Source organism: Squalius cephalus, assembly GCF_949319135.1.
Source record: "Squalius cephalus genome assembly, chromosome: 9".
Classification (NCBI taxonomy): domain Eukaryota; kingdom Metazoa; phylum Chordata; class Actinopteri; order Cypriniformes; family Leuciscidae; genus Squalius; species Squalius cephalus.
Window position 1 is genome coordinate 41627208 of NC_137130.1, and position 25354 is coordinate 41652561.

Sequence of the window (25354 nt, forward strand, 5' to 3'; positions counted from 1 at the left end):
TTTTTATTAGCAAATTTGATTTTTATTTTTTTGTTCCAGTTCAGCCCTGCTAACATTATGTGCTTTGTTCTTGGGAAAGGGAAAAACTAATGTTAGGGTTGCCAAATGTCCCGTATTTTGGGCACAATTTATTTGTCATAATTAATAATGCATAATTTATATCTCCCTTGTCCTGTTTTTTTGACTGCAAAGCTGATCTAACCACTGACTGATACAGCAGCAGTGCTGATCACGACACCTGTTATCATCCTATCAATAATGATAATATATAATATATTATGATATAATATATCATTATTTAGGGACAAATCATTGTTTGATTTACCGCTCCGAGCGGGACTTTCAATGTAAGCATTTTGATTTCGGCAAATCAGTTTAGGCGAATGCAAACAACGTGATATTGATTCCAACATCCACCCACGCAAGAAAACGTGCAACCTACCTGAGGGAATAATACGCTGATGTACTGCTCAATAAATATTTCTGATTGTCAGTGTAGAAAACAGTTTTTTTTTTTTTTTTTTTCAGGATTCAGAAAGTTTCAGAGTTTTCTGAAATAGAAGCTTTTCTAACGTTATAAATGTCTATACTGTCACTTTTGATCAATTGAATGCATCCTTGCCTATTACTTTTCTTAATTTCTTAAAAAATCTTACTGACCCCAAATTACTTTTACCGGTTCTTTGTGGCAAGGTTTATGCGTGCGGTCATGCGCTTGAGTGCGGCTATACGTAAACGCTCATTATCCTGTAGGCTATATAGCCTATTTAAGTAATTCAATTAATATAAAGGGGCGATTTGTCCACTAATGGCTTAAATGAATAAATATAGTCGACTAGAAAATGTTTTTTTGTCGGAGGCAGCCCTTATTCCACATATTTACAAACGCCATGTGCACCGCTTCACCATCTTGCTTGGAGAATGTTTGTCGGACCTGCTCACATAGTAACGGTTGCTATGATGTGTGATTGGACAATGGCCGTTTCGGGGGAGGGGCCGGCGAAAGGTCAATTATCTGGTAATATTCTATTCACAAAATACAACCAATAGTACGGTAATGTTAAAAGTAATCCCCCGGGCACTATTTGCGATGATCCGCCGATTAGAACAAGGAAAATGCTCCACATTGCTCTGTCATCCTAACTGCTGCCATGCAACGAAACTAGGAGTACGACCGGTTTAAGATGGCGGCCGCATTTCTCAGTGCCCAGCGGCCAATAGGGCATCTAGTCTCTATATAATATCTATGATTGCTAGGGTTGGGTAGCTAGAGACAGACCCGGTGCTAATACGGCACTGGTGCCTTAACGACCATTATCTACGCGGATTTCTGTGCTTCATTTCGGTGCTACTGTTATGCCTGTGCTTCTCTTGGATGCTCTGAAAACGGACGTTAGAATAACAGAAACATTGCTTCGCTGCACGTGACGCTAGTCAGCAGCTAACTTTAGCATTCTGTTAGCTAGTAGCTGGATTAAACACGGTTAAAATGCTGGCCAAACAGTAGTGTAATGTGTGACTGTATTTTTACTGTAGACTAGGGGTGGAACGGTACATGTATTCGTATTGAACCGTAACGGTACTGGCGTCACGGTTCGGTGTATAAATTTGCACGGAGAATACACGCTATAAAAATACATAAAACTCGCGTGCAAAGTAATGCGGAACTACTGTTAGATACGCGGGTTCTTTAGGGACACCTAATCTGTAGCTCCGCCTTAGCTCAGGCTGCGATGTAAAGATTGCAATGCTGGAATATGTTGTGTGTGTGTGAGTGTGAGAGAGAGAGAGAGAGAGAGAGAGAGAGAGGGAAGCGCGGGCGCGATCGAAAAGTCGCGTGTGTTTAAAGTCGCAAAGTGTTTACATATATTTGTGTGCGGGCGCGATCGAACAGTGGAAACATAAAAACATACTCCGTCATTTTGTTAATCAGGACATCGTTTAAACTGCAAAGTGTTTAAGTTACTGTGAATTAAAATGTTAAGGAAAACAAACATTAATCTGAAATGTAGCAAATTAATTTTCAATTCATTCAGGTACAATTACCAAACATATCTCAAGGTCTTTTTGTCTTTTGTACAAGTGCAGATTGGTAAAGTGTTCAATAAATGTTTTTGTTGAGAAATGTTGTCTATCTTAAGTAATTATTTGTGTTACATTTTATCTTTCAAATAGAGGTTAAAAACAAGCGCATAATCAGCCAAAATAAATCGGCCGTCGGCCGACCCGGATTTCAAAAGATCGGCATCGGCCTGAAAAAAACCATATCGGTCGACCTCTATTGACAAATGCAAACTGACGTCTTACCTACATTTCTGACCCTAACTGGAATGCTGAACATGATTTCATCTAGTACAACATGTTAATGGATCAACATATTTGACGATTCTGGAACAAAATTCCAATCAACCAAGCAGATCTGAGGGACATGACTAAGTTTATGTCAAGTTTATGTCAACCAGGGTTAAGTGCTTCTATATCAGTATTATTCACCTATTGTTTACCTCTGATTTCAGGGATAAATTATGGGTAGGGTTCAATTTAGAGGCAGGGATAGGACAAAATTTACAGTGAACTAACTGGAACACCTCCTTTAATTTGCCTTAAACACAGCCTTTCCAACTAAACATTACTGGGCTTCTGGCACTACTCCAAGCCTAGATAGGGTTTACCACTAGGGTCTACTTGCCAATAACTTATTCTTATTTATTCGAAATTATTCTTTCAAGGCACAGCCTGAAATTATGCTGTAATCTCCTAAATTTCTTTTGTTAAGCAAGTCATCTGCTGCTGAAGTTCTACTGCCATTTTCTCCCTTAACTCTTGTTTAAGCTGGTGCAAATCAACTGACCTGTAATCTGACTGTGACTCCATTCCTCACAGCAAAACAAGTTGTATTACATATTTCCCCCTCCTCCAGGGTTAAGAACAAACACATACAAATCTAACTCATTCAAGTGTCCATGAAACTTACATTACTCCAACGTGATCACTCGCTCTATTGAGGAACTAATAATTCAGTGCAGTGTTCATTATTTTATTCAGTTTATATCATTTTATTTTTATTTTACATTTAGGCTTTTCACAGTAAGACATTTTGATTTTGAAGTACTGAACTTGAAATCAAGATTTATTTCACAAAGAGTTGCTGGTGGCATTTAAAATGGCTGCGCCATTAAACTCTTTCCTCACAAAAATAGTGACTCACGTCTGCAATACTTTTAAGGTCCATCTGCAAGTGTGATGGCAAAAAAAAAAATTCTAACACTAAACAAAATTAAATCACTTTCTTTCAGAGTGATTGTGCAGATGATTTTTTAAAATGCTTTTTTCTAAGTCTCTTGACTTAGACAGTTTCTTTCCAGAATGAGTTTTTAAATGATGTTTCATGTCTCTTTGATATGTGAAACTCGCGTCACATTGAAGACATTTGTAAGGCTTCTCTCCAGTGTGACTTATGTGAATCTTCAGGTTTCCCTTAGCTGCGAAACTCTTTCCACAATGAGGGCAGGTGAAACACTTCTCTTTGTTGTGAATTATTACATGATTCTTCAGGTGTTTACGTTCTGTGTAGCTCATTCCACACTTACGACAAATCAAACAGTTCTCGAGTGAATCCTCATGTGGGTTTTAAGAGCTTCTTTACATCTGAAACTCTTCCAACAGTGATCACATGTGAACGGCTTCTCCCGAGTGTGAATATTCATGTGTTGATTTAAGTGTCCTTTTTGTGCGAAGCTTTTCCCACACAGATCACATGTGAACGGCTTCTCTCCAGTGTGAACTTTCATGTGGATCTTTAAGTGTCCTTTATGTAAAAAACTGTTTCCACACTGAGGGCATGAGAATGGCTTCTCTCCGGTGTGAATTCTCATGTGAGTCTTAAGATTGTCTTTTCGTGCGAAGCTTTTCCCACACAGATCACATGTGAACGGCTTCTCTCCAGTGTGAACTCTCATGTGGATCTTCAAGTGTCCTTTATGTGAAAAACTCTTTCCACACTGAGGGCATGAGAATGCCTTCTCTCCGGTGTGAATACTCATGTGAGTTTTAAGACTTTCTTTTCGTGAGAAGTTTTTCCCACACAGATCGCAGGCGAAAGGCTTTTCTTGAGTGTGAACTTTCATGTGGACATTAAAGTTTCCTTTATGAGTGATTTTTTTCCCACACTGTTGGCAGGTGAAATCACTTCTAGTTTTCTCCAGAGCTCTTTTTCGTGTGGAAAACCTTTTTGTCATTGAGCAACTAAAAGATTTTTCTCCAGTTTTGAAATCATGATCTTTCTTATGCTGATTTTTCTCTTCCATTTCCATCAGTTCTTCACTCTCCTCTTTCAGCTGCATCCAGTCTAAAGAAAAGCAAAAACAAATACAACTTAACCCTATTTTAAAGGCACAAAGCAACACACATCAAACCCAACATAAAAGCATTAAAGCATCAAAACCAGCAACAAGTATATTACATCCTATATGCACCAAGCTACAGAAAGATGTTTTAAAATGTTTTATCAAATTAATTACATGATGTGCAAATTAATTGAATTAACCTCAAATTAATCTCACATCAATTTTGGTTGAGAAATTACCCTCTAAAAGATCATTTAAGTCATTGTGTTAGATGTAAAAAAGCATTGAATAAACAATTACAAAAAGTAGCAATAGAAACAACAAAAAAATCATTCAACATAGATTTCATCTATGAAATCTCTTCATAACATTTGGCTAAAATGTGACCTAATTGTTTTTTACTATTTAACATAAACCTATCCAGGATCGTCCCAGTAGGATCAGCGTTCTCACAGGTTAGCATTTTAAAGTTTGCACCTTTTAAAATGGTGTCATGTTAATGGCCCCTAAGTTTTTTTTTTTTGTTTTTTTTTCAGAGTAGTAGTAGTAGTTTATTTCAGGAATACATGGCCTCTCAGCCCATAGTTCCAAAGTTACAATAGCATGACTGATGCTCTTTTTTTCATTCCATGATATATGTACAATGCTAATCTCCATGCATGCTTTGACTCACAAACCTGTGACACATCAACACAAACATCACCAAAAAGTGTGAGATAATTCAGATATTTCTTACGCAGATCCATATACAAAGAACAGTCATACAAAAAATGCTTCTCATCTTCAATCGCAGAGATATTATTTTACAATAACTACAAATTCTTTCTGTCATTGGTGTATTACTCCATCTACCCGTTTCAATAGCCAAACAGTGTCCTGAGCATCTGAATAACAACAACGATCGTAACAACTGTATGTTATATACAGATGCAATGTAGCTCTCCTGTACCACCATTGATTTGCATTGTGAATATATATTCAACTTCTTATCATAAGTTAATAACTAATGATCATTGCAACGGAAGTGAATCAATCAAAACTAACTTTAGCTGGAAAATAACTTTATTCTAGAGCTGCTATAAAGCCAAAACAATCTATGTTACTTTAATCTCCTATTATCACTGTAAAGACGCTTTGGAACAATCTACATTGTTGAAAGCGCTGTAAAAATGAAGATGACTTGACAGTGCCAAGAGGAATTCATGGTGTGCAGGGCCCCACAGGCCTGTCTTGCCTCCACATATGCCTTGCCATGAGCCGCGGACCACACTTCCTGAACCGACATGAAAGCAACATAGCTAGCAGGAGAACCAGTCCCTACCACCCACAGACTGATGGCTTGGTGGAGCGGTTTAACCAGACCATGAAAACGATGTTGTGGAAATTTGTAGAGGACACATGACATGACTGGGACAAGTGGTTGCCCTTTCTTCTCTTCACCTACCTAGAAGTTCCACAAGCCTCAACCGGTTTCTCACCCTTTGAGTTACTGTGTAACTGGCATATACAGGGACCATTGGACATGTTACAGAAGGAATTGGAGACCTATGGTGGCCTTACTGAGGAAGGAAGTGGGATCGCACTGGAGATGCTAGACCAGCTTGAGAGCTATCGAGATCAAGCAAGGGAGAACATGCAACAGGTACAACAAGAACAGAAGAGATTGTACAACCAGCGTGCAGGACTTCGGCAGAAGGTGTTGCTGTTGCTCCCTACCTTTGCAAACAAGTTACTGACCAAGTGGCATGGTCTATACACCATAACCAGGAAGATGGGGAACAGTGACTTATGAAGTCTTCCACCCAGAGAAAGGAAAGCGTTTCAGATATATCACATCAACTAGTTGAAACTGGAAAGAGCCAAGCAATTAAACTACAGTGACTACACTGTTGATCAGGAAGGTAGAGGAAGAAGATAATGGACCAGCAGAAGAGGAACCCCAGAGGCAGTCTTCAGTGGTGTCCCTAGGTCACCTAGCGGAGCCCCAGATGACTGAATTACAAGACTTCCTGGATCAGTTTCCTATCTTATTCCGTCAAGAAGCCTGGGTTGACCATGTTGATACAGCACACCACCCATCTAACCAATACCAATCTTGTAAGACAGCGACCTTATAAAGTACCAGAAAGATTGCCAGAACCTTTGAGAGAGTAGATCAAAGAGATGAAGAGGCTTGGAGTGATCAATGAGATCGAAGCCTCAATGAGCGAATGGAGCAGCACCCTAGAAATTGTCCCGAAGAAGGATAAGGTTCTGCATTGATTTCTGCAAGCTAAATGCTCAGTACAGATTGTATGCCTACCCTCTGCCTTGGATTGATGCACTACTGAAAAGAATAGGACAGGCTTGCTTTATACAATACAAATTTAATTTCTATAGCACATTTAAAACAACTGCCATTGACCAAAGTACTAACCAGCATAGATAATGCAACAAAAGCAATTACATAGACACACAAACAAACTTAAATCCTGTTAACTCAATCAGTTCTAAAACCTATACTAAAAAAAGATATGACTTCAAACTAGACTTAAAAGCATCCACAGACAGGGAAGATTTAATGTCCATTGGAAGAGGGATCTATAAGCATGGAGTTATCTCAGAAGAAAGCCCAATCACCCTTTGGTTTTAATATAGTTTTAGGAACATGAACAATCATCTGACTAGAAGATCTCATATTTATTGTTTTGTTAAGGCATCAAAAAAGGTCAACAATATATTTTGGGGCAATACCTTGCAACACATTAAAGACCATCAACAAAACCTTAAAACTCAATTATGAATTTTACAGTCAGCTAGAGTAAAGAAACCAAAACTGAGGTAATCCACTCTCTCTTCTTTCACTTCTTTGTACTAGTCAAAAGTCTGTCCGCAGCATCTTGCACTAATTGTAGACAAGATAATTGACCCTGTGAGATACCTATATATAAAGAATTACAGTAATCAATGCGTGATGATACAAATGCATTAATAGTCTTTAAAGCAGAGAATTGGTTTTAGCTTAGAAACAGTTCTTAGTTGTTAAAAACCAGCCTTAGCAACACTAGTGACCTGTTCATCTAAAAACAAAGCCGAATCCATGACACAAGATCCACAACACCCAATTATCACCACACTGGACATGTACAAGGGGTACTTGCAGGTGCCCCTTGATACTGCAAGGTCCTACACTGCCTTTAGGACTATACAAATTTAAAGGACACTGTTCTGTAGGGATGTGAAGAGTGATCTGCTACATATCTTGATGATGTTGTTTAAAGCAAAACTTGGCAGACAATCTCTAACCCTGGAGACGATCCATGCAGCGGGTCTGTTTTTGAACGTGGTGAAGTGTGATTGGGTTCAACAGGAAACCAGCTATTTGGGGTACCGCCTGGGCAATGGTGAATTGAGGTCTCAAGTAGACAAATTAGAGGTAATTAGATGAAGTTCACAACTGAGGACCAAGAGAGAGTTTGGTTTTCCAGGGGTCTTGCAGGCTGGCACCGACAATGTATCCCAAACTTCACCACCATAGCTACACCAATAACCAGTTTAATGGCCAAGACAGAATATATTCCAGTTAAGTGGACCGAAGACTTTGTTAAAAGAAAAGATATGCTCCAGTCCAGATGTGCTCCAGAGTCCAGGTTTCTCCAAACGATTCCTGGTGCAAGTCGATGCCTCAGATAAAGGAATAGGGGCAGTACTGGACCAGGGAGCTGAAGGAGAAGAGAAAACAGTCATCTACCTCAATAGGGAAGGTATTGCCCAGATAAACCAAGAGTGCCACCATTGAAATAGAAAGTCTGGCAATCAAGTGGTTCTTGGATAACCTCCGATATTACTTCTTGGGCCAAGAGTTTGATTTGGAGACCGAACATTGGGCGCTGACCTAAACTTAACCCTCTGGGGACCAATGTGTTTTTGGGGCCCCTGGGATGTTTTGAAATGCCCTGACATTTGTGCTTTTTTCAGTTATTTATAAACATGTTAATGGCAAAGGTGTAAATTCACTCTATATAGCACAAATAGGGCTACGATAATATGTGAACAACATGTATGTACATATTTTTAAGAGAATAATGTTTATGCGTGGTTATTGAACAAAATAAAAATGAAAGTTGCTGAAATAAGACGACAAAACACTTCATGCATTTTCTCAGATCGGATAGCTATCTAATTTATCAAAACGATTCCATTTACACCTGGTCACATAAATGTGTTTTTGCAAAACGGATTTAAATCTGATCTTCAATTCCCGCGCTATATGCAGATTTAATGGAGTGCACGTAGTGTTGCTTTCGTCAACGAAAATTATGACGAAATATTGTCGTCAACGAACCTTTTTCACCTGACGAAAACGAGACGAGACGCAACGTAAATGCTGGTCATGTGACGATGACTAAAATAAATGTATAATGCAATATCGTTGACGAATAAAAACGAGACTAAATGTGGTTTAACAAAATAAAAACTATGCTAAAATGTCTCTTCATTTTCGTTGACCAAAACGAGACGAGACGAAATGTTAGAACGTCACGACGAATGAGAGAGTTGTGCGTGAACCCGTTTATTTACTGTCTATGGCGTGAACCCATAGCTTTGTCGGCTTTAAATTCTGGTTTGCGATCTGGTCACCCGATTATCAGCAAATTTAACTATATTATTCCATTAGTTATTCCATTAAAATGTCTCATTGATATATTTGACACATTCATAATCATTACTTTTGCCGGTTCTTTTGACAGCTGTTATGTGTGTTATTGGCAGCATCACCCTCTGGTTACATGAACGCGTCACCACCGCATCAGCACAGAAAACATGGAGTTTATTTTAAAGAATAATCGCACAACCTATTCGATATTCTATAATTAAATAAACTAATCGAATATTCAAAAAACGTGACTCATCCCTGCATGGAATCTCTTTCTTTTCCCAAATCTTCTCTCACGTCTCACCCATTTTCTAAGGGGATTATAAACGTTTCTTCATTGTTAATAAGGCCTATTATATTCGTATTCTTTACTGTGGTAAAGTAGAAAACGCTGTAGGACAGATAGCCTACATTTGTACTTGAATGTCAAATTCTACAGTTTGTGCTTGTTATAGACATGGTAAGGCGCGTCAAGTTTAGTTGTAAAGCGCGTTTCACACGCGCGGGTGATTTTTTGTTTCACTTTCTTTGGCAGCGCAATCTCAAACATAGCCTAAATATCTCGCCCTTGTGGAGGATAAAATTCGCTCTTCAGACCATTTTACATCAAGTTGAAAACATGAAGATATCAGAAAAGAGATCGATGGACTCTTTCCTGCTCGTGTCCCACATCCCTCTCAAAGCGCATAGGCTATATCACGCGTATTTGTGTGGAAATATAAAACGAGTTGTTATTTTTTTTAAACAAAATCCCCCCCTCCCCTCCACTCCCCTCCCCCCCACCACCGCTGGTAGTTGGTCCATTACCAACAAACTGCCACCGCCACAGCCCTAAATATAAGATAACCTTGTTTGAAATACTATATTGACTGGGTTAAATATCATTGCATTACTAAATAGAGACTAAAATACAATTTTCATTGACTAAAACTAGACTAAAATGTCATCAGTTTTCGTCGACTAAAACTAGACTAAAATGTCATCAGTTTTCGTCGACTAAAACTAGACTAAAATGTCATCAGTTTTCGTCGACTAAAACTAGACTAGACTAAAAAGAGTATGAACGTGACTAAAACTAATAAAAACTAAAACGACAGCTTGACACAAAGACTAGACTAAAACTAAAAGTAAAACAGGCCGCCAAAAACAACACTAAGTGCACGTCACGAAAGCAACAGATATGAGCTGCATTTTATTGATCATCAGCTAAAATTTCAAAATCAAAGACCACAATAAGAGAGAGCAGCAACAGCCCTGGTTAGATCATTGCGTTTCTTTACTTTTAATGATGATGATTGTGTGTTAAGCCTCTGCGATTTACTTTCACTTTGATTTGCGATAGTTTGCATGCTGGCTTAATGAATAGATGCTCAGATGCTCATCTGCGGTGACGCGCGTGTTCCAGTAGCGTCGTCATATCTGGCTATAACATTACATATAGCCTATAACACGCTCTCACACATTTATATTTTAGCATTTTTGGGAGGAGTACAATTTACATATGTGGTTTCAACAACCAGATGCATTTACACTTGTCCAGTTTCGTCTGGAATGCGGCCCAGACCACCTCCTGAAGTGGTTTGAGCGATCGGATTCAAATCAGTCTCGAATGCGTTTCGGAGGGCATTTACACCTGGTCTTTTCACGATCGGATAGCTATCCGATCTGAGAAAACGCATGAAGTGGCCAGGTGTAAACCGCCCCTAAGTGTCCACAAGACTTTTGACTAATGGATGTTGTCACTTCGAGTTCTGGCTTCAAAATGATGTGAAAATCATCCTGCCTAATCGTTCACATAAAACAATACATTGATTTAAACTTTGTAAGACAGTTTTTTTGTCAGAAGAGGTTTATGTGTGGGAGTGGTAATGGCCTATCAATATTAATGAGATTCAGACCAGGGGTGTGACATAGACACTCCCCCAATGGCTAATGGCCCATCAAGTGAGGCAGCCTGAACCTGTTTTGCATAGATGGCTTAACACATTATCTTGTGAATAGCGCGCTCCGTGAGTAGGCGTGGCCAAATTAAAGTTAATGAGCTCGACTGGAATCACTCTCTTTTCATACAGATTACAGAAGCTGAGAATATTTTTTTTTATATAAATTACTTCATTTAAAAGATGCGATCTAAAGCTTTATGCCGGTGGGTATGTTTGCCTGTTTGACTGAATTTTCGCGGAGTTACAGATCATTTTCGAATGCGTTTCAAATTGGAGTTCACTGACAGAGAGAGTGTAGAACTCGCATCATGTTAATTTATTTATTTGGCAAAACACTATTTTTATTGTGAGTATACAGAAAAAAAAAAAAAAGAAACTAACCAGGATCGATTGATGTATAACATGAAAATGAAAGATCAAAATTAACAGAGCATTTTGAGTTTATTTTGCATTGCTAAAAAAAAAAACAAGCAAAACGCGGGGGCGCGTTTTTGGTCCCCAGAGGGTTAACAATTCCAGGTTGACTAAGTGGTACTTGTCCCGTCAGTCCTACTCCAAGATTCGGCACAGGCCAAAGAAATTAAATATTGTGGCCAACTACCTGTCAGACTACCTGTCGAGGGTTGCCAACACTATGCGGCTAGGAGAGGAGGAAGGTGATGTGATGAAGTAGTCGTCCCCAAAGAGTGCGGCAGTACTGGAATCATGCATACACTTCATACACATAATAATTTACCCTCTACTATCACCACGGTCAGGAGAAGCAGATGCACATGTGATCCCGGCCATACATGGACATCATTCCATCAACACATCAGAACAGATCCATCAGAATGTTGGTCTCCTCGGCTGTAAACCACTCTTGTCATGCGCCTGGCAAATCCACCGTTATAATAGCAATCCGCCATGGAACAAGCACGTCTGCTCTTAAAGGGAATGTGAGATGATGCTCTGATTGGTTTATTTCACGTTACGCCCAAACCACACCTATGAATAATGAAGCTACTTCAGACCAACCCATTTTAGATTTGCTTTGGGCGCAAGAGTCATTTATTAACGCCAGTATAATAGCAACAGCGCCCGAGATCCACCCACAAAGTTACTTGCGTTTTGCGCTTGATACTTGCGTTTCAGATTGTTAAAATAGGGCTCATGATGTGACATAAATACCTGATGTCGTCATCCACTCTAAATGTAGGCATATTCAAGTCATGACTGAAACAGTGTTTACTTGTGCATTCTCTCACTGAAGAGGAATCAAATAATTCAGTGCAATGTTCCTTATTTTATTCAGTTAACGTTCTTTTATTTGTTATTTCTCCATTTATATAGTAGCATTTCACAGCAAGAAAGAAGTTTATCTAACATTTTGATTCTCAAATTTAAGATTTGCTAGTGGCATTAAAATTGCCAAGCCAAGTGTAACTGCAAGCAAGATTTAATCACTTTCCCCCAAATTAAATTTAGAGGTGACATTTACTTTTACTATTACAAAACATTGAAGTTTTTTTCCAGAATGAGTTTGCAAATGATGTTTCAAGTCTCTTTGATATGTGAAACTTGTGACTCATTGAAGATACATGAAAGGCTTTTCTCCAGTTTGACTTCTTATGTGAATCTTAAGGTTACCTTTAATTGTGAAACACTTTCCACAATGAGGGCAGATGAAAGGCTTCTCTCCAGGGTGAATTCTCATATGAATCTCAAGATTTCTTGTGCGAGTCACTCCACAGTGAAAGCACATGTGAGGCTTCTCTCCGATGTGTGTTATTACATTATTCTTAAGGGGGGGGTGAAATGCTCATTTTCACTCAATCTCCTGTTAATCTTGAGTACCTATAGAGTAGTATTGCATCCTTCATATCTCCGAAAAGTCTTTAGTTTTATTATATTTATAAAAGAAAGATAGGCTGTACCGAGTCTTTCCGGAAAAAAACGAGCGGCTGGGGGCGGGCCGTGTGGGCGGAGCTAAAGCTGTGCTAACGCGCCGAGCTAACAACACACAGAGACATTTGTTCAACAGTTTTACTCACCGTCCGGTTCCAACGCACGACCGCGAACCTTTATCATTGCGACTGCTCGATCCTTAAGCATTAGACGATCTGCAAATCTGTCGATCTGGGCTTTGTTTATAAAACAATCATCGTCGAAATGCAGGGAACAAACAGTCTACACAACTCCGTTTATGCTCAGGAAAAACAAACTCCATCCACGAGTTCCTTAACGCTGGGTTCTTTGGGAATCTGTGCAGGGTTGTCTTGCACTGGCAACCAAAAACACACTTCTTTGGTGACATTGACTTCCAAAAGCCGAGCAGGGCGCTTTGATGGCGAACTGCTTTCACTCTCTTGCTCTGGTCTACGAGTGCGCGCGCACCCGCGATCTTAACGGAGAAGTGCCCTTAGCACCCGTATAAGGAATTTCCGCCCTATCTTACGTAAGACAGAGCCATACTCGAAAAAAACTTTCCGAAACTTGTGACAAACCGGAAGGAGTATTTTTGGAACAAAAATACTCCCTTCAAACGTACAACTTAGTTTTTGAAACTTTGTCCATGTTTAGCATGGGAATCCAACTCTTTAACAGAGTAAAAAACTCAGTATGCATGAAATAGCATTTCACCCCCCCTTTAAAGTGTTACTGTCTATTGTCTATGAAGCTCCTTCCACACCAATGAAATATAAACAGTTCTCTCTTGAGTGAGTCCTCATGTAGGTTTTAAGAGTTACTATACCTCTGAAACTAGAGTTTCTGAAACTAAATTCTCATGTGAATCTGTAGATTAGGGGTGCACGATATATCGAATCAATATCGTTATCGCGATATCACGTTGCCCGATATCATATCGAAAGTCTCGCGATATTTATGCGATATTTTGTTTATGATGCGTCCCGTCCGACATGCACCGTTGCATTTCCCCATAGACATTATATAAACGCATTTCCCCCGACTGATTTCCTGGTTCTACTTCTCTATAAACATGAAATCAAGGAGAGGGATTTCTTTTCATGCTACAGATTTCCAACAGTGGTCAGAAAGAACAGGGGAGACACTTTGTTTCTCTGAATATGACTGTAGAGTCACTCCAAAGCTAATCGCCGTCACTCTCTCACTCGACGCACACACCAGCGCGCAAGTATAAACATCAGGCCACCTGGCCACTTCATGCGTTATCACAGATCGGATAGCTATCTGATTTATCAAAACGATTCCTTTTACACCTGGTCACATAAATGTGTTTTTTGCAAAACGGATATAAATCCGATCTTCAATTCCCGCGCTATATGCAGATTTAATGGAGTTCACGTCGCCGAACACAGTTATGAGCTGCATTTTATTGATCATTAGCTAAAATGTCAAAATCAAATACCGCAATAATAGAGAATAGAGAGATAATTTTGCTTCTTTACTTTTAATGACGATACTTGTGTGTAAAGCGTCTGCGACTTACTTTCACTTTGATTTGCGGTAGTTTGCGCGGGTTTGGCTTGATGAGTACCGGTAGATGCTCAGCTGCTCATGCGGTGATGCGTGTTGCAGACGTAGCGTCATCATATCTGGCCATAACATGACATGTAGCCTATAACACGTTCTCACATGTTTATTTTTTTATTTTTTGGGGGGAGGAGTAGGCTACATTTTACATGTGGTTTCAACAACCAGATGCATTTACACTTGTCCAGTTTCGTCTGGAAAGCGGCCCAGATCTCCTCCTGATGTGGTTTCAGCGATCAGATTCAAATCAGTCTCGAATGCGCTCAATAAACCTTATGTTGTAAGAAAACTTGTTTTATTTGTTATGAATCTATTTTGATGCGTTTTCCCATAACTTTTGTAGTTTTACATATGTTTAAAAATATCGAAATTAATATCGATATCGCAATATTCATTATCGATATCGCAATATAATTTTTTGTCAATATCGTGCACCCCTACTGTATATTTCCTTTTAGTGAGAAGCTCTTCCCACACAGATTGCAGGTGAAGGTTTCCTCCCGTGTGATCTCTTATGTGGATATAAAGGTTTGATTTTGAGTTAAAATCTTACCACAATGTTGGCAGGTGAAAGGACTCTCTCCAGCGTGAACTCTTATGTGGACATTAAGGCTTGATTTATGACTGAAACTGTTTCCACACTGTTGGCAGGTAAATGGGGCCTCTCCAGTGTGAATTCTCATGTGGACATTAAGGCCTGATTTTTGAGTGAAACTTTTTCCACAGTTTTGGCATGTGAACGGCTTCTCTCCAGTATGAATTCTCATGTGGATTTTAAGGTTTCGTTTTTGACTGAAAATCTTTCCACAGTGTTGGCAGGTGAATGGGTTTTCTCCAGTGTGAATTCTCATGTGGGCATTAAGGCTTGATTTATGACTAAAAATATTCCCACACTGTTGGCAGGTAAACGGCTTCTCTCCAGTGTGAATTCTCATGTGGACATCAAGGCTTGATTTTCGGGTGAAACTTTTTCCACACTGTTGGCAGTTGAGATCACTTATACTTTCTGTCTTCAGAGCTCTTTTTCGTGAGGAAACCTTTTTTGTCATTGAGCAACTAAACATTTTTTCTCCAGTTTTGAAATCATGATCTTTCTCAAACTGATTTTTCACTTTAAATTCCTCCAGTTCTTGACGCTCCTCTTTCAGCTGCACTGGGTCTAAAGCAAAACAAAAACAAATACAAATACAAGTTAACCCTAGTTTAATGGCGCAAAGCAAAACATCAAACCCAACAAAGGCCCTGTGGTAACACTTCATTTTACAGTATCATTGTTACATATGTACATGTAGTAATAACTATATTATAGTTATAGTTATATAACTATAAATTATGCATAATTACATACAACTAAACCAAATAGTTCCAGTGATATGTGAAAATTATGTTAACTTTTTCATAAAAGCATGAAAATTGGTACACATATACAGTTTGGGGCCCTGAACATTTTCAGAAATGGAGCCATTGCAAAAACACCCCGTGGCGACCAAGGCGGCCATTTTGCCTTCCGCCATAACAGATTTTTTTTTTGTATTATATCTCCTGAACCAAATAGAATCACATGGAAAATGTGATGTCTACCCCTATGTTTTGATGGTCAAGGATTACAATGATATCATTCATATAATATTTTCAAAATGTGAGAGACCACAAACATAATGATAAAAACGAACGGCAAGAAGAAATGGTTCTTATTGTGTATGGACTACTATTTAAGCCAGGGACACACCAAGCCAGAGTCGGCAGTTCGGCAGTTTTTGAGCGTCGTCCGACTTTGGTTTTTGCAGTGTGTTCTGCACCGTTGGCTCTAGTCAACACAGTCGGTTTTCATCAGCGCTTGTTCTTTGGCGTGGGTTGGGTGTGTCCCTACTCTTACAGAAAATAAAATTAAAATGTTAGATGAAATTGTGGAGACGGTGTGAAAATTAACTTTACATGTTATAGCATGAGCTAGAGGTGAGTCTTCCGTCAGCTCGCTTTCTGATTGGGTATTGTTTTGTTTCACGTGATAATCTCCAGAGCATGCGCTCGTTTGTCCTCTGGGTTCCACCCACACAACAGGATTTCTGATTCGATAACAGGGCGGTTCCAACGTTCTTCCGAGCAGATTCAGTCACTCTTAACAAACACACCTCACACCAGAAGAAAATCTGTTAAATAATCTGAAGAACCATCAAGATAATCTGGACATTGGCATGTCGGAAGGGGAGAAATTGGTACAAAATCACCCCGAATATCTTGTAGTGTGTACCCAGCATAAGTGATGAGTTTGAGAATGCCAAAGCGTTCAGCAGTAAGGGTGTCTCTGGTTGATGTGAGTGAGGAAACCCCTTCGCAGAAGACAGCAACAACCGTCTGAAACTAAACTCAAGAGAATGAACAGACCAAGCTGTTGTGGATGCTGTTCGGGTTGCAGAGAGGATGGGCCAAGATCAGTACAAACTCTTTGTTGCAGTGAGGATGCAGGGAACAAAACGCATCAACACCCTTTGAAGAGAAACAAGCACCCTCTTTTTAAAACAGCTCTGATAAGAGGACAGACAGTCCAAGACAAAACTTGCTGAAAAATTACTTTTCCAGACTCTATATTGCCTGTCAGACTCATGATGAGAACCTAGAAAACTTCTTCAAAAACGAAAATCAGGCCTACCCTCCATCACTCACACATCATGGAGGACTACGCTTGGGATACAAGGCTGATCTGCCTAGATCTATGGGGTGTTCGAGGCACACATACAATACAGACTGCCGACAGTTCAACAGGGTGCGCACAGCTCTTAAAGGGGCCACACCTTATTTGCACTCTTTACAGCTTCCATCCTACTGAACAGGTACCGGTATAGAGAGGGGAGGGGATCAGGCCGTGAGTGCAAAGAAGGCTCTGCGTGAGTGTTTTTTACGACAGTAACATTAAGGCTAGTGGCAAATGGTCAAAAAGTGATTTAGTTTTTGAGATACCCCTACCGGAGGTAGAAGAACTAAACCCAACAATGTTTTTCCTCATTTCTAAGGTCTCCCATAAATGAAATGGATTCTTGGCTCAAAATTAGGGCTGGACGATATATATCGCATGAGATTGTTGTTTCTTGATTAGTAGTAAATCGCCATCACCTGCCTTAAGATGGAGCGACATTAACAACACAGTGCTGTAGTTAACTGACAAGCTGAGCCATATCGCATTAATTATCGAGGACGTATCGCCTGCGATAATTAATGTGATATGGCTCAGCTTGTCAGTTAACTACAGCACTGTGTTGTAGGGATGGGACGGTATGAAAATTTAATATCACGATAATAGTGACCAAAATTATCGCGATTATCAATATTATCACGGTTTTGTTAAAACGAGATGAAAGTGTTCAAAAAGAGTTGATGCTCACACTGAAGACATTTCAACAAGTTTTATATGTGAAAATCAACAAACAACAAATAAAACAAGCAGCTCTATGCACTTTTTAAAGCAATTTTATTCTGTGGCATTTCCTTCCTTATAATGACGGTCGTCAATAGCAAAGCATCATAACACAGTGCACATCCATTGTAACGGCCACCTAGTGTTAAGTAGTGTTCATGACATGAATGTGGATGTGCCTTTAAGATAACTTCTTCTATGGCGTACGTTATTGTATGCATGCTGTTTTTATGTGAGCGCGCACGCACAGTGAGAGTGAGATTGCTCGCGCAAAGAGGAAGATGACCGCTCTACTACAGACCGTTGTTTTATTATAATGTGTTTACTTCCACTTTGATTTGTAGCGTGTTTCAGAGTGTTTTCTTTTCCCTTTTAACATTCGCTCTTTGACATGTATGTGAAGAGTGTGCTTAACTGAGAGAAAACATCTATAAAAGTCTCGTGGAACTACCAGTTCATTTGCACTGTCATGTATTCTTCATCTGGGCAGACGTTACAACATGCATCACAATGGACGCGCTCTCTCGTTTCATTCAAATACAACATGCCGTCTTGCGTCTCCGTTTTTAATTGTATTGAAAATTAATAAATAAATATAAAGTTGATTTATTGTTTACAGAGTTTGATAATATTGTTGTGATCATCTTGTCTGAACGAATTTTTTGTACGCTGTACATGATTTATAAAAAGGTAAGAAAACATTAATCTCAATTCAATGTCCCCGTAATTATGTGGTAAAAAAAAAAAATCGGTGTAATAAGTGTATAATGAATATAAATTATTATCCCTTAAATGTCACTCTTAATAGTCTAGTTTGAACTTGTTCGTTCGTCTTTGGCTAAGCCACTTGCTGCCAACTTTTCTTTGCGGAAGCCTCACGTTTATTGATATAAAATAGTTACATTTATAAATAAATACTTAAAACAATATTTTATGCCCAATTATTTCCCAGACATAGTTTTGGTATTGAGGTCAAAGTTAACTTGCCTTGCGTTCGCTATACAACAGTCGGTGATGGTCACACAAGACGACTCGGCAGATCTGAAGTCATTGCATTGACTTTTTCTTGTGCATGTTCTGCTGACAGGGTGACTATCCTCGATAGAGTTTCCCTCAGGACTTTTGTTAAAGCCAAAATATGACCACACCTCAGAATTGGTTCTTTTAAAAGGCTGAAAAATCTCCCGAGCACGGTCACTGCCTTCCGCAATTCCTTCTTGAATAAAAAATAACATTGCGCGCTGCGCCTGTGTCAGACTGTTGCTGGCTGAACAGGATCTAAAATCGCGATAATCAAACACGGTTTTAATGATAATTAATTTTAAACGATATTACTAACCGTCAGTACATTTTATCATGGTTTATCGTGAAATCGGTAATCGTCCCATCCCTACTGTGTTGTAAATGTCGCTCCATCTTAAGGCAGGTGATGGCGATTTACTACTAATCAAGAAACCGGCTTTACTGACGAGATGCGCATAATCTCATGCGATATATCGCCCAGCCCAACTAAAAATATGTTACTGCTAAGATTGATAAATTAACAGATATTGTTAATACACCCCAAAACCAAAACAGGACTAAAATATAGCCTGTCCGTATGGGAGTTAAGGCATATTAACTAGTGCAGATCAGTCACACAAGCTCAGAGAGCTTTGAAACTTGCCATGTTTGACTGGATGTGAATATCTTGATGTATGGAATAAATAGAGACATATACACACATACCTAAAATAAGCTGACATGTACAAATTAATATCTATGCAGAATGTTTTCATTTACTTTGTGGTTGCTTTGCCAGGGATTATCATAGAAACACATATGATGACTTGTTGGAAAGATGGGGTTGTGCTAAATCCAGCAATACCAAATATGTAAATATAGCACGACAAATCAGGGTGTTCTGTCACTCAATGTATGAGGTGTCTAATTTAGTCCAAAGCCCATTATCAGTGGTGAGAAGAATGGTGAGAAATTCAAATATAAGATACATTTAATAATGAAACATTTCATATGGCATCTTGTACTATATGGAAACAAAGATTGATATCGAAAGATAGCACCTTACCATAGCACAAACAGGAGAATAGGTGTCAGGATTGCAGTTTGACCTTAATGAGCCTTTTAATAAAACTATAACTTTACGTAACACAGTACAAATTAAATTACTGCCTTAAATCAAACAAATGGCAATCTAACAAAACAAACACTCTGAGGGGGAATGAGCCTTCTCTTCTCAGGCTGTTCTGGAACATGAACTGCTTTTGGTAGCCATTCTCATGGTCAGCCCCCCATGATGTTACAACTGCAACACACCAATGTCACTCATCCACACTGTCATCAGTGACAAAGTGGGTCATATTTGGACAGTCTGGGAAAGGGCAAGAGCAAAACTCTGTGCAGGTCAAGCCTACTGAAAGACACTGGCATTTGGTGGCATCGTTGCAGTTTCTGTTCTTTCTCTACAGTAGAGGTGGGTGATGTCTCTAACTTCTTTAGGTGCTGGTGCCTTCTGGAACATCACAGGTTCAATGCACCCATCTTCTCTGAGCCTCCATCCTCTACCAACTGGGTTCCAGAGAAGAGGTTTGGCCAGATGGCTGTGACGCCACACTGCTGTTTGGCACAAGGCTCTCAGCACATGTTGCTCGAAGGCATCTTCTGTTGGGGGTAGATTTGCTGCTGAAAAAATCTGTGGTAGTACCTCAGCTAGTGTACCTCAGTGTACCTCAGCTCATCCAGGTTGGTTCAAGGATGCCCATCCACCTTTTTCTTTTGCCCATACAGGAGGAGGGAACACCTTCTTGCCACAAGCAAAGCCTTTTCCAGGCTACCAGAGAGTCCAAATTTGGTCATTTCCTGTAACTTACAAAGATGGGTCTTCAGTCTTGTGAAGTCAGTGGCCTTCCCAATTCAGTACAAACTGCCTGTGGTGTCACAACCCGTGAGGGCGTGGCATGCAGGTAAACACTCACAAAGCACTGCTCCAAGCTTCTGAGCGATCAAACAGATAGGGACAAATCTTTCCTTAAGGCCATGTCCAGAGTGCATAAACACGGCTGAGGATCCAAACATCCCTTTGCTTGAATAGTACAGAAGCAAAACTAGTACATCTGTATCATCACATTTGACAATTAGACGAGAATGTGACTGTGCAAGATGTATTGCATGTAACACCAGGCTTGTATCAGCCTCCTCCTGGTCACTGTAAAGATCTTTCAAGCAGTCAATGCCTGACTTTCTAATGTCACCAAAGATAATTCATCCTCGCCGCCTCCTCACGGATCTACAGCCGGATTATTACAAAATCATCTCCTGTCGCTCTTTTGAACCCTCCATTAAAATGCATTATACCTCGTGCCATACTTCAGCGTCGAGTTTCCGTTGCATTGGACTACACATTTTCAGAGATGGGATGTGAAACTGTGTAATGTTCACCATCTACGCCCCGCATCACCGGTAAATGATGATCATATGGTGAAAAGGCTGACCTTCGTCAATGCAAGATCTCTTTTAAACAAAACGTCATGTGTGACTGAAACACAGGCTATTAGTGGAGATCTCAGTCCATTTTCCGGACTTGACCTGTAATTTTTTTAATAATCCTAGACTGACGGGACGAGGAGGAGGGCTTTGATAGATTTTTAAAAACTCTTCAGGATTTTGCGTGCTGAAGTTTTTTCCAGCTTTGAACCACACCGGTTTCCAGAGACGGGTAGTAACGAAGTACATTCAGGCCGTTAAATTTACTTGAGTATTTTGGGGGGAAATTTGTACTTTTAAGAGTAGATTTAAATGTGGGTACTTTAACTCGAGTTAAATTCTAATGAAAAACCTCTACTTTTACTTCGCCACACTGGGGGACGTTACTCTCGTTACTTTGTTTTAAGAAATGCGGTATTTATTCTAAGCACACAGTCTCTTTTTTCTGGGAGCAATGCCACAGTCTCAAATGAATCTCTATTTTGAGTTGTTTTCATTTTCATGTTCAGTTTCGTGCAGGCACTGAATCGTCTGAAGCGGTTTATCATAACAGGAAACTTAAGAACATCAAGAAAATAGGGCTTGGAAAATACGGTTTTGGAAAATAATCTAATCGTTAAGTGAGTTAAATCTCACTTTTTTTTTTTCATTTGCGACTCGGCTAAGGTTAAAACCTTTTCTGTCTTTTAATGATTTTGAAGATGTCTTCTCCTGAAGATGATCTGGTTAAATTTTCGTAAGAATCAGTCTACGAGGAGGCACGAGGCTGTTTTCACACGTGTACTTTTTGTAGTCCTGTGTGTCTGTGAAATTTCTTGTCCTTACCTTTGTTCTTTTTTATTCTTGATTTAGTTCTTACACCACTTTTCTTGTAGTGTGTTATAGAGCTGTTTGTGAATGTAAAAGGTCTGCAAAGTTTTAAAAAGTTTTTGTCGTTTAAAAGAAAGTGATTCTGAACTGAAACGGGTCGTCAGTAATTCCAGTCTCACTTCCTGCTGAACCGGCGTAGGTTTATAACCTAATTTGCACAATAGCAGCCCATTGGTTGCAGTTGAACAGGGTCTGTTTGCCCCGCCCTCAAACACTGTAGCTGAGACTGGAACAGTTTGGTTTGTGTGATCGACATATGACTTATTTATTGCTTTGACTCAATGAATGTTTATTACTGCTTGTAATTTTGACTGAATACAAAGTTTTTGACCCACTGAATTTCATGAGGTTCTGAATATTGTTAGCAAAAATAAATCAATAAAACAGCATTTATTGCATTTCTTTTTAAAAAGATTATCTTTTTCAGATGCTCTTGAAGCAGAATTGTGTTCAAATCCTCCTGGAAAGTTCGTACGTACGAGGTCGGAAGCCGTGTTTACGACGACATTTGTGTTCAAGTCACTTTCGTTGGAGTAAGATGGCGGTGTACTTTCTCTTAATTAATTACACAAAAATAAAGCAAGGTTCTTAACACTAGTTCTAGAAAATGAAGAACAAAGAAATGTGCATCAGGTGTGCTTAGTTTTTTTATGTTTTTAATTCATTTACGAAGCCACTGCAAACTTTACTGTTACATATTACATTGTTATATTATAATGGCATCATATTCTGTGCAGGCAATTAGCTTACAGAGCTGTAAGAAAAGCCTGACAACATCACAGCTAAATACATTTAAGTATTGTGGTATTCCGCCATGTTTCTCACTGACACGACCACAACTCGTAAAGATCGGGGCTTAAAGGAGAACTCCGGTCAATTTTAACATTGAGCTCATTTTTTTGTACATTTGGAGTGCTGTCAGTACAGAGAACAAAGACAAAAATCAGTGTTGCCTACACCGTGTTATCCTCTTTTTAAAATTTGCACCCTGTTGACTTCAATGGGGCAAGTTTTAAACCTGCTTTTAGCCTCTTAACATCCTTGATGTGTCATTACAAGTGCACAGGTCATGTGAGTTATTCCTTCAGAGTGAACGCAGTGAATCTGACTGCAGTAGATGTGAAAGAAATGAATAAAAGTGATTTTAAAAAGAGGATAACACGGTGTAGGCAACACCGATTTTTGTCGTTGTTCTCTGTATTGACAGCACTCCAAATTTACAAAAAAATGAGCTCAATGATAAAATTGACCGGAGTTCTCCTTTAAAGAAAATCCCGAGCTCCCCACTCGTATTTACGACATTGTGGCGGCGTTCATGTGCGTTCAACTCGTACATACAATCTTTACGAGATGACTTGAACGCACCATTAGTATTTGTCTGATCATCTACAAACATCTCAGTCCATATGAGGCTGTACTCTGTAATTAGGACAGTCATATGACATTCTTCAGAAATATATCATATATATATACTTATCAATATAATTTCTGAAGAGGCTGACATTTTTATAAGGATTGTATGAAACTAACCTGTTTGTTCCTCGATATCTTCATGTTTCACGCTGAACACTTCTTCAATCTTTATGTCTTCACTCTCCTGTTTAATAAACGCCATCTTTATAATAGTGTCACGTGGATCTCAGATGCTTCTCCAGGAGTTTTCCTGCGTTTGGACAATTTGTCATGTTTAAAATGAGAATAATTAAGAGAAACAAACTCCATTTGATAGCGTGCGTGAACACATGCGCTCTAGAAATATTCATCTTTGTCCAGTTATTTTTCTCCAAAAGTTAAGAGCGAAAAAAATGTCTCAAAAAAATCGTACAGTACGTACTATTCTGGTGTTGACCAAATGTGTGTCACGCACTGAACCCTCGCGTACACGTAAAACCAAAGTATTCTTTGAGCTTTATTTTTAATAAATGTGAAATGAATGTGAAATGAATGTGCAAGGCTTTCAGTGTCGTTATTCAGTTGTGCAGAAGCTTGGTTATGTTGTAAACTGGTATGTTTTCATATTTAAATTATTAACAATCAAACACATTGTAATGCAAACAGTTTTACCTTTTACTGCAATTTAAGTCAGTCGCACACAAGATGCAGCATGTAATGAAACACAAATCTCACTCATAGACAGAAAATAGCTTACTTAGCCTAGGCCTACTAGGGCTGGGTGATATGTAAAAAAACAATTTATCCATAATTGCCGTAAAAATAATATTGTGATATCCAATGAAATCTTCTACCCAGAGATGACACTGCCAAAAGACAGACAGACACTGTAAACACATTAGGGTAAAAACCCTATTCTATTCCTAACCCTACCCTATACGAGTCATTCTACGAAACGGGTGCCATTTGTGTCCGCAACGTTTGATGAGATGCATAAGGCACAAACTTGTCCCAAAATGTGTTTACAAATGTTAAAGTTATTCATTCAAGTGTTCTTGTTAACATGATATATGATAAATATATATTTTTTAAAGAACAACATACTATTTTAATAATTTTTCATTAGCTCATAGCCAATTTCACATGTCCGTGTTGACCAACATGACATTTGCATCTTAAATATCATCAAATAAGTTATGTATTTTTTTTAAACTTTTATTATTTTCATTGAATATATGTGTGTCCCTTTTCACAAAAGATTTATTTTATTCAAAATAAACCTTATTTTTTGTAATTATTTTGTTATTTATGTGCGTCCCTCAGTTTGACTTACCACCCCGTCACACTAATTGTTTTATTTATAAATTAAGTACTGTTGCTTTAAATGACATCACAAAGCAGAAGTGACATCATTGGAGCCTTTTAGCCACCAAGAACAAAAGCAGGCAAGTAACTGACATTCCTCTACATTCTTTATTTGTTGATTTTTCATGTTAGGCAGGCTCCGTAAAGCTCAGATCAACCACCCCGTCACGCAAAATAGAGAGGGAAAACTGATTTTTATTTTTTATTTTACATTATTAATGCAAATATATATATATATATTTAAGATAGAATGAATGTATGCTAGGTGAGGAACTTGACCGCATGGGAGATCGGCGGCCATTTTGGGCTGAAATTTACCACCCCGTCACATATTTTATTGTGACGTGGTGGTAAGGGATGTGACAGGGTGGTTCTGCTTCCCATTTGAAGGTAAGGATAAGTGAAATCAAGG

The 25354-nt window shown here is 39.0% G+C and overlaps 1 protein-coding gene across 1 annotated transcript in view; it reads right to left on the reverse strand.

Annotated features, from left to right (window-relative positions):
- Positions 1 to 858: 858 nt before the first annotated feature.
- The window catches only part of LOC307164962 (uncharacterized protein), a 31869-nt gene continuing 7373 nt past the window's right edge, over positions 859 to 25354 (reverse strand). The window contains exons 2-4 of the mRNA XM_079882203.1: positions 23716 to 23848; positions 14974 to 15579; positions 859 to 4348 (exon numbers count right to left, since the gene is read on the reverse strand). Of these exons, the coding sequence (XP_079738329.1) occupies positions 3597 to 4348; positions 14974 to 15579; positions 23716 to 23800 (1443 nt within the window). The 5' untranslated portion in view covers positions 23801 to 23848 and the 3' untranslated portion in view covers positions 859 to 3596. The remainder of the gene's footprint in view (positions 4349 to 14973; positions 15580 to 23715; positions 23849 to 25354) is intronic.